We start from the raw sequence: 17,494 nt of genomic DNA, 5'->3' as shown, positions 1-17,494 counted from the left end.
TCCACTCTTCCTGTACCAACAATGTCAATAAAGCATGAAGTAATTGTTCATGGCCCTATAGTCCAAGAATAATTTCCACAGTTTTCCACTTCGTTCTTTCCACGAGCCAACATTTTACAAGTTTCCCGGGAGAAAATATACGCGAAATTGAACTGTCATCAGCTTAAAAAGAATAATACAAGTACTTCGTATATAATTATCCGCATCAACATAAATCGCATTATTGTCTGCATCTGCATACATTTCCGTCATTTCTCACAACTTTAGATACGGAGACGGGGTAATATAAGCCCACTATGTAAAACTCATGTTCTGATAGCTAAAATACAATTTTTTCAAACATTTCTGTCAACTCATAATTGTGACAATCTATGACCACTAAGTAAAAACTCATGTTCTGTTGACCGACTTGATTCAAGATGAATGCAGTAACTTCTTGTAATCTTGGAATGTTCCACGGAAAGGAGTCACTATCCCATCAGACACAGCCCAAAGCTCATCAACACTGTTGGAAATCAGATGTTCATCGTGACTAACCTGCAAATAGACAAAGACACCATTTATCCAGTTAAAGCTTGTTGTGGGTTTGTGCTACAATGGTTGGTTTGGTATGTGGTATAAGAAATGGTGGCAATGGTAATGAATGCAGTAACTCATTACCATTACCGTCAAAAGGTAGCAAGAGTCAAAATAAAACATTATTTATAAATGGTAGCTAAAGCCAAATGGTAAAAAGAAAAAATACCATCAGTATTCCTCCTTGGAACATAACAAGACCCTGAATAAGTGCTTCAACAGCATCCAAATCCTGCAGTTCATTTACAGTGTCAATAATCATCATATGATGCCCAAACAAGTTCAGATGAAGCAACATTTCCTACAAAGACCAACAACCCACAAAACACATGGAAGAAGGTCTTGACATATACGAGTGTTTACTTATCAGTGTAGTCATGAAATTTGCCTCAAACATCAAAGTGGTATGATGAATGCAATAACATTAAGACATTATTACATCCAGATGGAGGAAAACTTCTATGATTAAGGTTAACAATCTTTTGCTATAGTGTATGATGACAGAAGAAACAACCATCTAATATAGTGGATACATATACCAATTATTTCATTTTAGTTCCCAATTAATGTGAACAAATAAGCCATTCACATTTTCATTTAAATATTAATTTGAAATGCCAAAATTGGAGAAGAGAAAATGTCAAGCCCAGGTCTTGAATGTATTACAATATGACTAGATAACAAAGCACAAGATTTAATAGAGGTCCACAAATTCATCCACCTGATAGATTTGGGGTCTCTGCACACATGGTTCAACTCTCTTAAACCAAAAATTGCAACGAAAAAAATGAGACTTACAAGATGATTTGACGGCTCATCCAACAACAACATATGTGGCTTCTTGAAAGTAATCTTTGCAAAAGCAACTCTACTTTTTTGACCACCTGTTACATAAAATCATTCAGTCTATTACTGGAGTTTCACAAAACGTCAACCATAAATTGCAGAGCCAACTACAGCCTAGATCGATACAAGATTTACGTAAAAGGTATGGATCAGACTATCAGAGTTTTTCTCATCCATCCTGCGAGCTAAGATAATAACTTAATTTCCCTGATGACCATAATTACTAGCAGTCTAGCATACTGATGTGCTGGAAAGGAGCATACCAGATAAGGTGTACATAGGCTGGAGCGCAAGATTTCCAGTTATACCAAATGAACCCAAATGACCTCGCAACTTCTGTTCAGGTACACCCTGAAATGATAAAATAAATACTATTTTCAGAGTCCTATCATCATCTTTCTAATACAATACAACAAAAGCCATTAAAGCAGGTTTTCTCTCATAATTCCCTCATATAAAGGATAATATGTTGACCACTTTTCCATATTTTTCTCTATGCTAAAACTATTTAATAAATGCTACTGTATATATGGTCAACTGCATTGGAAAGTAACTACGGAGTACGATTAAATTAATCCACACCCACTTTTTCGTTATTCTTTCATTAACTAGTTTTAAAATCTGAGTAGGACTCTGACCCAATGTATAAAAATGCTTAAGGCGCACCAAGGCGATTTGGTGTTCCCAACGCCTTAGGCGCGCCTCATTGAAGTAAGGCGCCCCTAATAAAAAGTACTCACTCCGTTTCAAAATGTTTGTTACGTTTGGATTTTGACACGTTTATTAATGTATAATTAAGATTCTTTTTTTTTTAAATTTAAATGTTCTAGATTCCATAATAAATCTGATTTCATCTTTCCAAATTCTAACATTTATTACTCTCTTTGAATATAGTGCAAATCTACTTTCATCTTTTATTAAAAAAAATATACCTCAATCCACTAATCATTGAAATAACCAATAAGATTGTTATAATATCAAAATGAACCAATAATTAAAAATCACACGCATTGCTAACTTGTCATAATGTGACTTTTGGTTGCATGATATTTATTGAGTTGGAAGGTTGGACCAATTAGAAATACAAGTTGGCTCAAAAAATAATAATAGTAACAAATTTATAAATAGAAAGATTCTTTATGTAACAAACATTTTGAAACACTATTAAAGGAATACATAACAAACATTTTGAAACGGAGGGAGTACTCCATAAAAAAAATTGTGAAAAATAGTGTCGCCTTAGGTGGGCCTCATCGGAAACGCCTCGCCCAGACCACAAAAGGCGTTGGCTCCAAACGCCTTGCGCCTCATGCGCACCTTTGTAAACACTGCACTGATCTTTCTATTAAAGGAAGTAGCAGCAGATGTCTACTTCGGAGGCCCATCCAGTGCTCAAAATCAAAAGCTCTCTATTTCAACCTCTTTTGAAAAGAAACAATGAGAAACTTTTTCATTATTCTAGAGTTGCTTAGTCTCCTGCACTTAAGGAGTTAAGGGACAGTAGCCAGTGGGTTGCTGCAGCTAGCAGAAAAGTGACACCGGGAACTGTTACCAGTGACCACACAAGCACAAGAAGAGAGGGGAGGGGGGGGGGGGGGGGGGGGGACCAATTCTTAAGCAACATAGCCATAAGCTTGCAGACAAAATGTCATAAAACTAAAACTAGTACGTCTCAACAGCGGACTCACGTTGTCAACAAAAACTGTTTAGTCAAAGTATGCAAAAGGAAACACAATACAATATAGCAACATGCAACTGTGCATATTTAACATGTGGCCACATTTGTAATCGTGATTCGTGAACAAAGCAACGGTGGCATAGTTGCATCTCACAGCCATCACATCCTATACCAAAGCTGCTGCTGCCTGATTTGGTAAATTGATTTCCTTTTTTTTCTTAATCATGGTTTGGATATTAGGAGTTGCCCAAAAGTGAGTGGTGTAAGTACCTCGGGTAAATTCTCCATAAGAATTGACAAATTGACCAAAATGCAACCTATAGGATTAAGTCTGGGTGACTCAAATAGGGGTATTGTGTGACAGTAGCATACCTTTGAAGTTAAAGGAAAAATTCTATCAGATGATTATTAGACCAGCGCTGTTATATGGATCAGAAGAATTTTGCGAGTTGCATATGAACAGAATTTAGGAGATATCTGACCCGGGTTTCGAGAGAGAGTCCTGGGCTGTGTTGGTAGGTTAATATCCAGATATTCAATCACATAATGTTTCTTATTCAGGAAGGAGCATATTAGAAAGAGGCAAAGAGCGCACATTCAGATAGATGTGTGGGAAGTGGAACACCTTAAGAGTTAAGAGGTAGAAGTAGGAATGAATATCATAAGGAAAGTGAGTTGCAAATATTGTGATAATCCAGTGATATAATAAGGGAGAGCCGATTACGTTGGTTTGGGAATGTAACACGGAGATCAGAAGATGCGCCGGTAAGGAAGTAGAGAGGTGGGTTCTGGAAGATCTTAGAAGAAGACGAGCAAAACCCAAGATGACTTGGATGGAAGGAGTAAGAATAATATAATGAACTTGGGCTAAAGGAGCATATAGCACTTGATAGAAATGGTTGACAACCAGTCGACCACATTAACTAAAATTATGGTTCATGTAGCAGATCCCATTATTGGGCTTCGATATTGTTGTTGTTGTATTGTTTTGAATTTTTTTTTTTTTTTTTAAACACTATACTTGAACATGTACTTTTGAGCACCTTATTAGTTTGATAAGAATGTTGAGTAGTAATTGATTGTAACTGCTAAAGAAGTAACATAACTAATTAACAACCAATACAAAAGGACATCACGCTCTGATTTTAAAGTACGTGTGACAGGTTCCAAGGAATAGCAAGTTAAAAATCCTTTACAAAACGGCCTTACATGGAACAGTCATGATGCAATGCAATGGTCTTTATTTGTAATCCTATGGCATGATATCATGTAATAGACAATTAAAATAATGTTGCTGAAACACTTACCGGAAAGCAGCGCATCAAATAGAGAAGGGGATTAGAGGACAAGTCCAATCCATCGACATGGTGTTGACTAAATACAGCAATACGGACCTGCGTAAAGAATAGCAGATTAGCAACTGACTGCCATTTAAACAAACATGAGAAAGCATGCACCCAAAATTTTATTCACGAACTTGTTTGAGAGCAATGGGCTACTTTCAGTTCATAGAAGCATGAATTCTAGCCTAAGTGACCAGTGAAACCAAACAAGCACAAAAACACAGGCCGTTCAACGCGTGACAAGGTCAAGAAAAAACAATAAGTGACCCTGGGACTATCAATCTATAGATAAAGTAGCTCAGGAAGCCGATTTCACTCCAGCTATCATAGGCTGAGAGAGTGAGAGGCGGCAAGGAAGAATAAATAGAAAGAGGCATTTCCCTGAATTCAATGCAAGATCAAGTAGAATAGTCAAAAGATAAAGTGCAAATCAAAAAGAGAGAGATATAAGTATAAAAGGTACTGCTATACTTCACACATGACGACATTACAATCCCAAGACAAAAAGACTTTTAAGGTTTTAAGACTCTGGAAAAGAAGAATGACGCTTTGTATTGGCGATGGACATAAATCTTATTTACACATGAATATTACAAATGCCATGGCTGATTAGAGTGACCAAATCGCCGGAAACAATATGAAGTTGGGTGCAACAAGGATAAAGGTATTATAATAAAGTGTATCAATGTACACACTGTATACCTTGGGTGAACGGAAAACAGTTCCTGAGCTTGGTTGCAGTTCCCCGGCAATCAAGTTGAGTATTGTGGACTTACCAATACCATTAGGACCAACCACTGCAGAATAATATCAAAGATTTGATCAGAAAGATCCAATAATCAAGACTTTTCAAATACTCCAATTGAAAAGATGCTTGATCCAACTCAAGCCAAGATCATTTATCAAGTAACAAAATGCTCATTTAAACTAAAGGAACTATCAGTTACGAATAAAGCAAACGCCTCTCTGAACTGAACAATGATCCTCAATATTATTTAAGCTAAAGAAAACCAATTAATGAATATGTCCACAGATTGGAGGCATACTCAAAATAATCACACAAAAAGGCAGCATGGCGGAGCTGTTCGGAATAACTTCGGATTTAATAACACCAAACTTAAGAGATTCATCGACAACAAGGAGATCATTCAAACAGACAAACATAGACCCAAAATTAGCACAAGTCGTGGAATTTTAAATATGCAGTTTTCCACAACTTCACATACTGCATTAAGATGACTAAGTCAGACAAAAGAAACAGAAGAACACAAATCACACAGGTTACAGGAGGGAAATCCATAAGCACGTACAAGCAGACAAAGGCATAAAGAACAAAGATGATAATCTTACTAGCAACACGGCTGTCCAGGTCAATCCCAAAATTTAAGTTCTTGAACAATGTCGGTCCACCAGGATAAGCAAAAGATGCGTCACTGTAACGACATTCAAAAATTAAGAATTAATTCTCGATTTCTCGCTACATTACACAACTTTATTTGCAAAGATTGAATTCAAACCAAAAGAACTAAGCATTGAAGAACCAGATTCCATGCTTTCCAAAAGAATAAAAACAATTAGCTTCAGCTTGTATGGAGATTAAGGCGAAACACACTTCTGATTAAATCAAAACCAGACAAAGAGATGAGAATGATTTGTATACCTAAAACTTATGATAGGAGGGCCTGGTCGGTCATCTGGTGTGGGAAATTCAAATTTATAACTGCCACAGAAAATAACTAAATATTAACTTGAGGAAACCATACGGCATCAATGAAAGCCAAAGCCACCTCAAATGTCAAAGTAAAGGTAAGAAGATGGCGATGCATACTCAGGATCATTAACAATAGCATCCACAACACCCAAGCGGTCCAGTGCCTGACGAGATAAAAATTTATAGAAAAGAGAAAATTGTTACAGTAAGAATTCAACATGTTGGAAAAGTTATTTACTAATCATCTGGAGAGGGAAACCAACATCATGGAATAATATTTTATGCCATGGAATACTTCCTAATTGGAAGGTATGCTAAACCAACTTCAACGAAATGCACGCTTGTCTCCTTGAACATAATGTGGAAAATTGAGAATCTAGATTATCCAGAAAGTAGCAAAGACATCATAAATCAACAAAGTTAGAAGAAAATCAATGAGCACCTTGATTCTAGATTGAACAAGAGATGCACGCTTCGCGTTGTAACGGAACTTGTCAATAAAAGCCTGCAACATAGGAAGAAGAACATTATCACACATCAACAAACCAGATATTTACACAAAATAAATATGGGACCTTGAAGGGAATGCTATGGACTAGGCCACGTTCTGAACAAAATTGAGAAAAAAAAGATTTGAATATGTGAAATTTTAATGAGTGGGTGCTGCAAGCTATCATTGACATTTTGACACAATATAAACAAGCTAAAACGTTAAAAGATTGCAGAAAGTTTTGACAACCTGACCTGCATATGTGACCTGGATTTTTCATTAGCCTCAACTGCTCTCTGTTGAACCTTCAGTTGCTCCTCTCGTGTCCTCTCAAATGTGTCATAATTTCCTTTGTATGTCGTCAATTTCTGCCCGTGTAGATAAATTATATCTGTGACAACCTGAAAGAATTTTGAGACGATATCATCAATAACTCTACTTGAGAAAGTTCGGGATAAGGTACAACAAATCAAAACAAATTCCTAGCCGACAAATGGCTCCAAATTAAAACTCATACCATGTTCAAGAACTCTCTGGCATGAGAAACAACTATAAAGGTTTTGGGCCATTTCTGTAAGTAAGACTCCAACCAAAGCACAGCATGTAGATCGAGATGGTTCTGTCCAAAAAACAGAGGCACCCGTTACATATGTACCACCAAATAACAAGAAAAATAAATTTAGAATAATACTTACTGTCGGTTCATCAAGAAGTAACAAATCAGGTTCTATAAACAATGCACGCGCAAGAGCTATACGCATTCGCCATCCTCCAGAAAAGGTCCTTGTTGCCTTATGTTGCATCTCTGGTGAGAAACTAAGACCCTGGAAATATTTCAATTGCCAACAAACTATTCAGTAACTCACTAGCAAGTGACCTGTTCCACAAAGACAGCTCAAGAATAATGACGCATCAAGGACATCCCCGAGCCCCTGAGCTTCATATGATATTTTACGGTAATTCTGTGTATGCCCCTAAAGTAACTGTGTAGTGTGTAATGTTCATACAGCTATTTTTCATGAAATTGGAAGTTATCCAGTCAGAGATCCAATCATGCAGCTCATTGTTACTGCTAGAGTATGACATGATGACTACCTCTGACACCTCCCCCCCCTCCACCCTTTATCATGGGCAAGAGCCACTTAGAGGCACAGCCGAAGAGCGGTGTTGTGTTGTGATCTCTATAGGTGGGCAAGACAGGCGTATGATGTTTCAGCCACCAAACTGGATCTGGTTCACTCCAAATATGGATTAGACACAGGCTGAGCTGTGCCTTTTTTTGCGCCAGTTAGGCTGAACTGGTAAACCAGCCGATGCAACTATAGGACAAATTTTCTACTTTTCAAAGTGCTTTAAGTGAAAGGTTTGGCAAAGCAGATAGGGTTTGTCCGGGAGAAAAAAATGAACCGCAACCTGAACCCCCAGCTTCAAACCCCAGTAAATGCAGTTCAAGGACAGGCCTAGACAGGATGGGGAGGGCCCAAACCAACCCACTGGCCACTTCTAATAAGCTCCTATCACATGGCTAAAGTTATTTTCAATTCGGTAGCATACACTAAGAAAATACTGTTTGCTTTCCAAGGATTAAACATGATTTGAAAGCTAGAAGTCTGCTGAGAGACAAGCCCACTACGGCACTAACTATGAACAAGGCAGCCCATGCCCCATAAACTATCCATGTCATCGAATATGAATTGATAACTTCTTAGAGCTACATTTCAGTGAAAAGATTATGATAGCCGTCAAAAGTAACAGGTCAAATACATATACGTAACAAAAAGTTGCCACAAACTGGAAATGTTAGTTCGGGCTTGGCTTGAAAGGTACATTTAGAGCCCAGGCTCCATATTAGTTCAATACAAAATAAGCACAGAACCACAATAAAATACTAATGCCATTGCCGCTAGGCACCTTAGTAGTATTCGACTTGGACAAGCCGTGTTAAAACTTAACTTCTCTTTGTAATTAAATTGGAAATTTATGCTTAGGGCTAAGGATATACAACAATCTCATAAAAATGTGAACGCTCGCAAGCCCATGAGCCGAATTCAGCTCATTTAGTATTGTAACTATAATGTGGAGTTCAACTAGGCTCATTTACAAACGAGTCAAGCAAAGATGAACTTCCCACGGATCCGAATCCAAATTGTTCATAAGCAGTTGTGTCATACCCACTTGTATTTACAAATGACTGAATGATTAATGATTAATAGGTGCAGGCCTTGAATGAATTGAATCCCTCCCTTGGGGTGTAAATCTAAGTGTGCCTCCTATCTTCAGTAACCCATGTAAGAATAAGTTTAAACTCAGCAAAAAAAAAGAAAATGCGTTCCACAGCATTCTAAGAAGAGTTTAGTAAAGAAGACTTTAAATGTTTAGCAAACTCCAGATTAACAAAGAACACATTCAAAAGGAAGCAATATCACACTGTCCATACTGACCGCAAGGATTGAAGCTGCTCGTGCCTCAGCGGAATCAGCATCAATGAGTTCAAGTCTTTTGTATATCTCTTGCAGCCTTTCCACGTTGGGATCTTTAATAATATCTCCATTCAATGTACCATTGGTTTTACCATCTGAACCCTCAAGTTCTTGTTCTCTCTACAAAAAAAGATGGATAAGAAGAAATTAGACTCTAAGGCTCCAAGCAAATGTAACCATGTAATGCACCTAACAAGCAGCATATGATGAGTTAGATTTTGGAAGTTAAGTTTAACCTGCAGTGCTAATAAGCGAGCTTCTTCTTGCAAAAGCTGGGTTCGTTCAATATCTGAATCAAGCACACACTGTAAGGCTGATATGTCATCACCTGCCACTTCTTGCTCCACGTGTAGTATTTGGCAATTCCTTGGGAGACCATCAATGGCCTTCAAGGCCAGGTGCCTGAGGAATGTAGTTTTTCCTGTACCATTCCTTCCAATAAGTCCTGCCAATGAGAATACCAGCATTAATTGAGTCACTGCAAATACATTGCTTCATTTTTATAACTGATCATTCTAATAAAGAAGACGTGCGCGGGGTGGAGTGGGTGGGGGTCATCAGATGGTGGAAAACATACCATAGTGCCTCCCAAAAGAAAGAGTTACTGCACCATCTACAATGAGATCCCGGCCTCCAACAGATACAGTAAAGCTATCTAAATGGATATCCCTGATAGTAGGTCCACCAGTGTCTTGCCCATGACTGACACATACAAGAGGCATTCCTGCTCTGACAGCTTCCATTTCTTCCACATGCTTAAGGTATTGAACCTGTATTATTTGAACAATAAGAAAATTAATGTAAAGGGCGTACAAGAAAGATATGGACCACCTATAGGTATCAGGAATGCCAGGTTACCACACTCACTAAGACCTGTGAATTCTATGCATCATCTCAAGTGAAATAGAGTTTAAGGGAAGCCAATCAAGCTGTTTGATGTGAATTTGAGTGGCTATGGTCAAATTTTGAAGTCAACATCATGGTTCGAGACATATCTTCTAATGTTTTAGTAGGAAATGTGTTGTGGATTTGAGTAGCTATGGTCGAGCTTCAAAGTCAACATCATGCTTAGGGATATCTTCTAATGTTTTAGTAAGAAATGTATTGTGGATTTGAGTAGCTATGGTCGAGCTTCAAAGTCAACATCATGCTTAGGGTCATATCTTTTAATGTCTTAGTAGGAGTCCTACGCGGTTTTCCTAATCCCTTAAGGATTGAATTTTACGTGTCAGAAAAAAGATGTATGTTATTTCGTTAGAAGTCATAGTGTATTTTCCACGTAATCTAGGAATCTTCGTTAGAGTGTACTAGAATTTAAATTGCCTATATAAAGGGCGTTAGGCTGATGTTCAAAGTTTTACGATAAAACTTGTGAGAGTAAGTGAGATGCTTATTCGCCCATACAAGCAGTTTCTAGTTTAGTTTATTGTTTCCCTTTGATCAAATTGTTTAAAATACGACTCTAAATTAACACCCAGGTTTTGTGAAGTCCGTTTGACAGACCAAAATCACATCACTATTTCACACAATGCATGTTCTGAGTCGCCTTCCTACGGCGATGTATATGGGAAAGGCTCAAAGGCATGTGCAACTCTAATCTTGTTCGTTCCATTGATGCTAGATTCAGAAAGCATTGAATTAGCCAAGCTATTTGTTTTGATCCATGATATTCTACTAATTCATAGCAAATAAAAGGTTGAATATAGTCAAGCTATTTTTTTCTGGTCCATGGTATTCTAGTACTGAAAATATTAGTGTAGCCTTTCATTTGTGCTTAGATGGTGAGCTAACCCCGTCAAGCAAATCAGAATGGCAGTTTACAATTAAGCCAGATAACTAACATGTCCACAATGAACAGGATATAAATTAAACTAGTACAAGAGGCATCCGATTTTCTGTTCAAAACCAATGTACAGGAAGAAGTTTAAACAGGGGATATTAAATGCCTCTTGTTTGCATCCATAATCACATACAAGTAAAAAGTCAGAAATATGACATACCACCTTGAAATAAAATAAGGTTTACCTCTCTTTGACGATCATCCTTCCTTTTTTTTCTCTCAATCTTCAATTTGTCACGCTCAGTCAATAGAGGGCCATCTAGTTCCTCAACCTTTTTCTTTGGCGCCACCTCTTCGTCCATCCCATCGAACATCCTCACCGGTGCTGCTAGACTTCTTATAGTCGGTTTGGGCTTCACTAACCCCTGCTTCCCAAATTTATCACATAATATGCCACACACCTGCCAAGATAGTCAAACCATAAACAACGGATAACATGTTGCAATCAGAAGACAGCAGATTCAAAGACACAGGCACACAGCCATTTCGCTTTAAACCTTGATGGACAATTGTTCACATGAAACAGCTAGCAGAAAATAACCCTACAAAACCTAACCCTCCCCTCCCCCACCCACACACACACTGACACACACAATTAAGAATATGGCAAAATGAAGCTTTTTAAAGAAAACCGCGGTTAATATCACGTAATAGGCAGCAGTATACCACTACAATGGAAGCCTAAGCAAAGTTTCACTATTAAAAATCCTTCGCATAATATTAAATTCACCATCCTCAACGCTTTATTGACTTCCTTCGGGAAATCCAGACATTTTCTTAGCAAACATCATATAAACCTTGCAATTAAACCCTAGTTCTTGATAGCTCCATTTCCTTGAATTCTAAAATCACAAAAATAAAAATTAAAAATCCACAGACCCTAGCATCTTAATCAATTAGCAAAGCAACAGTATAAGAACAATTACTAAATGATGCAAATAGGTATAGCAAAGTAATTTCTTAAATCAGACAATTAGGTCATAACCAACAGTATAGTAATAATAACCAAAGGAATCAATCAATAGAGATTAGAGAGATAAAGACGAACAGAGCGACACTCTGATAAATCAACGGCGCCAGAATCTACAAGGAGTTCGCCGAGTGCGTCGTAAACGCCGTCGCCTTCGGCCCCGAAATCGAAGTCTTCGTCGGCGAGGACATTTACGATGTAGTCGATGATAGGCTGGTCTATGTCATCAGCGCGTCTTCCCAACACTTCTTGCACCACCGAGCTCGCCACCTCCGTCATCGTCTACTAAATGTAAGCAGAAACTACAGAATGAGAGAATTGAGGAGAACAAAAGCGTAGGGTCTTCTCCTTCGCCCCTGCAAGTCTGCGATTCCTTGTTTCTCTCTCCTTCGAATGAAGAAGAGATTGATGTGTGAAGGTGCGGGATAGTGAAGATACGGCGTTTTAGCTGATGTGCAGGTCTTAAGCTTTGGATAGAGCCTGATGCCCGATGAAGTGATGCAAAAATGAAAAGGAAAAAAAAAACTACTGCACCGTATAACAGATTATTGAGCAAAATATCCTCAATGAATGTACCGGAAGACTAAAAAGAAAAAAACACTACATAGTGAAACAAATTACAGAGAACAAAATCCTTAAATGAATTAAACGGAAGATTGTTTCATTTGACTCGAGTCGAGTAGGGAGGCAATCAATATTTCACCATTTTCACCTATTGCGTTAAGAATCATACTACAAAAGAATTGACAATCTAAAAATATATCAAATTGGCCTACTATATTTTTGGAAAATAGTTGTTACTCCCTTCGTTCCATAATGATGTTCCAATTTAGAATTTTGACACTATTCACAATTGAAGATAATCTTCGCTTCAATCGAAAATGTAGATAAATTCAAAGCAAAAATGATACAGATAATCTATCAAGTTGAGAATGACTAACATTTTACTCGGTAAAACTACAAATAAATGTGAATTATGTGATGCACATTATCGATTAACTTGTGGATGTCAACTAGCTTAGTTGGTTAAGTCTTGAAATAGAGGTATCCAAGACCTGAGATCGAATCTCATCTACACTTCACATTGCTCTCTAGTTACGAAGTACTTCATATGTTGGAGGGGTTTGGGGAAACTCCAAAAACAAAAACGGAGAAAGAAGAACACAAAAATGTTGTCTCAATTTCCATTATTGAAAGCCATCAACCAAAAAAGCCTCTGAAATCCCCGATATACAATTTTACAACTAAAACTCAAAAATGATGCTCAAAGCTTTTTATTTAGGTATCTGAGCAGGATAAAACCAAATCTATAACTCAGTTTTGAGCTGTTACAAGCTGAAACTGCAAATTCAGTGTTCAGATCATTCATATAGTGGACAAAAAGGTGCATAATAGCATATCGATGAGTCCTGACTTGAGGTTGACCGCTTCGCCGGTTCCATCTTTAACCGAAAAGTTCTACAGACTGAATATCGAATAAGACCACTTAACAGAAATAGAACTCCTCAATTTTACAACCTGTGAGGATGTGACCGTAAAATAGTTAGATTTCCTTCTCTCTTTTTTCAAGGAAAATCGCAACATTTCCTTAATTCCCTTCACATTGGAACATAACAGTATGACTAAAGGCAGTTTCAAAAATGAAAAGTAAAAAGCCTCAATTCAAGATTCTTTGCCCCTAATAGCTACGGCTCGAGCACGTAATTCTTCTTCACGAGCTCGTTTAGCGGCAAGGGCTTCCTCGTCAAGTATCTGGATAGGTAACCACTCAGGCAATTTCAAGTCGCTACTGAGCAATGAATCGTAGTAGCTTTTCACAATAGGTTGGAGTTTAAGTGTTGTGAAGTCAACTGCTGTTCCAGCAATAGCAAACATAAAAGAGTAACGAATAGCCCCACGTTGGCCACCTGTAAGGAAACAATATCAAGTACAAAGCAATTTGATCAGACAAATGATGGACAAGATCTGAAATCCACTTTCTAATGATAATAACTAATTGGCCTTCTACTACTTATCTTGTAGGCAAGGAACATGTTATGCCACAAGTTTACCATACTGCCATACTTATAAATGCAATAATCCTCAACTCCTCAAGGGATTCCATTATGTTACTAAATTATGTGCTGAGTTTCTGAATTTGGAGGTTAAAGAAGATAAATGTGCACCAATTGCCATCTAAAGGCTTCTGAAAAGAACAGGTCTAGCAATTTCTCTGAAAATGAAGGCACATGCAGACAAAAAAAAGGCTAAAAATTGCAATCTGGCACAATTGCAATGCACCACATGACACCTATCTTAATCTACATATCATAGGGGTTAAACTATTATGCTCAAGAAAAATGAAGAGAAGATTGAGTGATATTTATGCTCAAGAAAAATGAAGAGAAGGTTGAGTGATATATGTTCAAAAGTGGGCTGGAGATAAGAATTAAGCTAGCAAACAAGTGTTTGTAACTTTATATACATAGTAGTGTAAAATGACTTTGAAAGTCTTTAAAATTAATAATGAATTTCATCAAAGGTGTAAATCCACACAACTGTATCTAATTCTAGAATAGGACCCCCGTATGTCCAAAATTGGGAGCTTTGGCATGTATGACACTTGAATATGTACCCATGCCAGACAATCCACCAATAAGTTCATTCATTGTTCTACGAAAGAAATTAAGTGATTAAAATCATCTACAAGAATGACATCCTGATCGTAAAAGGATTGGACAAAGAAATAACTTTTCAACGTGTACTCGAAGTTCTAATGCCATGTATGAACTAAATTACTCAAAAAAAATACTAACCTTGAAGGCGTCCAAGAAGTGCTCCGCTACAAAATCCTCCAATAGCAGAGTTGACAAGATCATCAGGTTCAGATTTTCGGGTTACTCTTGCAAACTCGCGCGCTCCTGCAAGTCAGAAATCATAATTCTCAGTTAAAACTACAATATAAATGCCATTTTCACATGGTATGGCCAGTACATAGTGACATCATTCAGTCGATCTATATGAAATATTTTCTAAATCAGAAACAATATAAAACCATCATAATAGGAAGACAAGGGCAAGCACATGTTATGCTCACGTTTGATAAAACAACCCCAAGACAGAAACTAAACTCCTTAATGATAGTCTCATGAGACCTGACTCCTGAGCCCTAAGCCTCATCTGATATTAAGCATTGATCACTGCACTTAGGGATGTTAAGTCCAGTGTTCAGCTAGCAGTTTAATATATAAAAAGTTTAACCTTAACCACATCCCAACACTTCTCTGAAATGTCAAGAGGCTAATTAACCCCCCACATCTTATCCCCGCAGTTTTTCGCAAAACTTAAAATCGTCATCTTGAGCAGTTAAGCCGTCGATCCTCCAATTAATTTGGCCAACATAGTAACACACCAAACCCTTTCCCCCTGAAAGATTTAAGAACAAACTCCTCTCAAATCTTCATTAGCAGTTTTTCAAGATGGTCAACTATTCGCGGCTCTAGTATAGGTCTCGCTGAACTCTCATATTTCTTGTTTCACAATCCCAGGTTAGTTTTCGCCTTGAAATGTTCAAACTAACTATGTCCAGTTTCTCGAGGAGCATGCAAAACTTCTATTGCACAAGAATGATTATCATTTTCTTAAAACATGTTAAAAGAGACTTACATGTGGAAAATAATCAGGTCGAGTAGGTTGAATGGTGAGTGCAATTGCAGACTTTCAAATGCAACTATCTTACTATCTCAGTAACTCCCTTTCTCGTAGGTAGATGAGTTGGAATAGAAACAAGGATTTTGATGAAAGCAAGACTTAAGTCTTAAACTCTAAACCTTGTCAAGAATCTAAGGCTCGAGTGAGCTGAGCCCAAAGATCTAATGCTACAATCAGCGTCCTGAGACTAAGGAATTGAGAATTGATCATTTCAAGTTTTCAACCAAGTCAAAAGCAAAAAGATAACTAAAAACTATGTATTACAAATTTAGAACTGGTCTAGGATTCAATATTTAGGTCAAAAGAATTTCCGTTCATTCACATCAACTTCCCTAGAGAACCCAAATGATTCATTTTTCTTTTATCACACATTAAATACATTCTATGATTGAAACCCCGCGTCAAAGATACCTATCTAGCAACTCTGAGAACATCCTCTGCTTATTAGGGAACAAAATACGACATTTAGCAATATGATTTTTATCAATGTAGTTCAAGAGCGGAATATGATTTTTATCGACTACACCCCGTTTTATGACTATTTATCCTAACTACCCTCACACACACACAAACACACTGGTCGTGTTTTCAAGAGCAAGTTCGCTCATCAAGATCCATCAAAATATCCACACACCCTTACACTTCAAATGACTAGCACTAGCGTTCTGATAATTTGATATGATGTAGCAATTTCAATTTTCAAAGCACTAGCATATTCAAATACACATTTTGAAAAAGTGGATCACATAAAACATCATTCAGCACACGACAATAAGCATAATCGAACAGAATGTCTTTCAAACCACTAAAAATAATAATTTGAGATTTGTGATTATCAAGACCAAAAGGTTGAACAAGATGACTAATAAAGAGAATTACCACAATAACAACCGGCGACAATGGCAAGATTAGTAGCATAAGTAGCTGAAACATTCGCAAGGCCGTGGACTTTTCGATACTTTGACGCCGCCCCAACAGCTCCCCCAACAATTCCTGATTTGCAACAAAATTAAAATGTCAGCCATTTTTTGCCCGTCATTAATCTCAGAGTCGAGTTTATTTGATACTATGAATGAAATCATTTGTACTATAGAAAATAGAAAATTCAGAAGAATTAGGGTTTTGTTAATTGGGTGGGGAGGAGAGAGAAAGACCTCCGAGAAGTGTGGGATAGAAGATCCGCTCCATCCAGCCGTCCGATGACGACGGAGTTGACGGAGGAGCTTCCACATCTGGCGTTTTAGCGACCACTGCTGCTGATGATGATGATGATGAGGAGGAGGAGGAGGAGGAGGAGGAAGAATTTGCCATTTTGTGCTTCAGAGAGAGTACTTCCTTGTAAATTGTACTCCTAATTGATTCAATCGATTTTTTTTATTTTTTATTTTCACAAGCAAGCTGCAGGACTTTGCAGTTTGCACAAAATTTCTCACGCCCCTAAAAATGAGTACCAACACGAAAAGAGCATGGCACGAGCACGAGTTGTTCTTATACGTGATTGCCTAAGGCTTCGTTTGGTAGGGGCGTAAAACGTTTTCATGGAAAATGATTTTCACTTTTTTAATTATTTTACGTTGGTTGGTTGGGTAAGGGATGGAAAACAATTTTCCATGACTCCCTCCAAGGTGGAAAATCCTTTTCCATTTGAAATGGAAGGGAAATCACTTTTCCTTCTTTCCTCCTTACCTCCTCTCCTTTCTTTCCCTCAATTTTCACCATCTTCTCCCATTTTCCTTTAAGGTACAAAACGAAGGAAAACTAGTTTGAAATTGAGTTTTCCCTTGAAAAATGATTTCCATAGAAAATCATTTTATAATGAAAACGTTTTACGCCTTACCAAACGGAGTTTAAGTGTGTGCCATATTTTAGA

General features: G+C 37.6%; 2 protein-coding genes across 2 annotated transcripts; both read right to left on the bottom strand.

The window, feature by feature from the left end:
- Window positions 1–163: 163 nt before the first annotated feature.
- Window positions 164–12,566, bottom strand: LOC110803442 (ABC transporter F family member 3). Its single transcript, XM_022008949.2, has 18 exons — window positions 12,013–12,566; window positions 11,150–11,365; window positions 9,702–9,894; window positions 9,361–9,569; window positions 9,086–9,244; window positions 7,340–7,468; window positions 7,162–7,263; window positions 6,899–7,045; window positions 6,597–6,659; window positions 6,272–6,318; window positions 6,104–6,163; window positions 5,794–5,876; window positions 5,146–5,240; window positions 4,408–4,494; window positions 1,686–1,773; window positions 1,375–1,460; window positions 746–808; window positions 164–537 (listed from the first exon to the last, which is right to left on the bottom strand). The coding sequence occupies exons 1-18, from the start codon at window positions 12,211–12,213 to the stop codon at window positions 415–417; spliced, it is 2,151 nt and encodes a 716-aa protein (XP_021864641.2). The 5' UTR covers window positions 12,214–12,566; the 3' UTR covers window positions 164–414.
- A 528-nt stretch (window positions 12,567–13,094) lies between these two features.
- LOC110803434 (uncharacterized) lies at window positions 13,095–17,076 on the bottom strand. Its single transcript, XM_022008941.2, has 4 exons — window positions 16,779–17,076; window positions 16,504–16,617; window positions 14,730–14,834; window positions 13,095–13,841 (listed from the first exon to the last, which is right to left on the bottom strand). Exons 1-4 carry the CDS (start codon window positions 16,933–16,935, stop codon window positions 13,597–13,599), a joined length of 621 nt encoding a protein of 206 aa, XP_021864633.2. The 5' UTR covers window positions 16,936–17,076; the 3' UTR covers window positions 13,095–13,596.
- Between the last annotated feature and the right edge of the window lie 418 nt (window positions 17,077–17,494).

Source organism: Spinacia oleracea, chromosome 6 (assembly GCF_020520425.1).
Source record: "Spinacia oleracea cultivar Varoflay chromosome 6, BTI_SOV_V1, whole genome shotgun sequence".
Lineage (NCBI taxonomy): Eukaryota > Viridiplantae > Streptophyta > Magnoliopsida > Caryophyllales > Amaranthaceae > Spinacia > Spinacia oleracea.
This window is presented reverse-complemented; position numbering and strand designations above follow the sequence as displayed.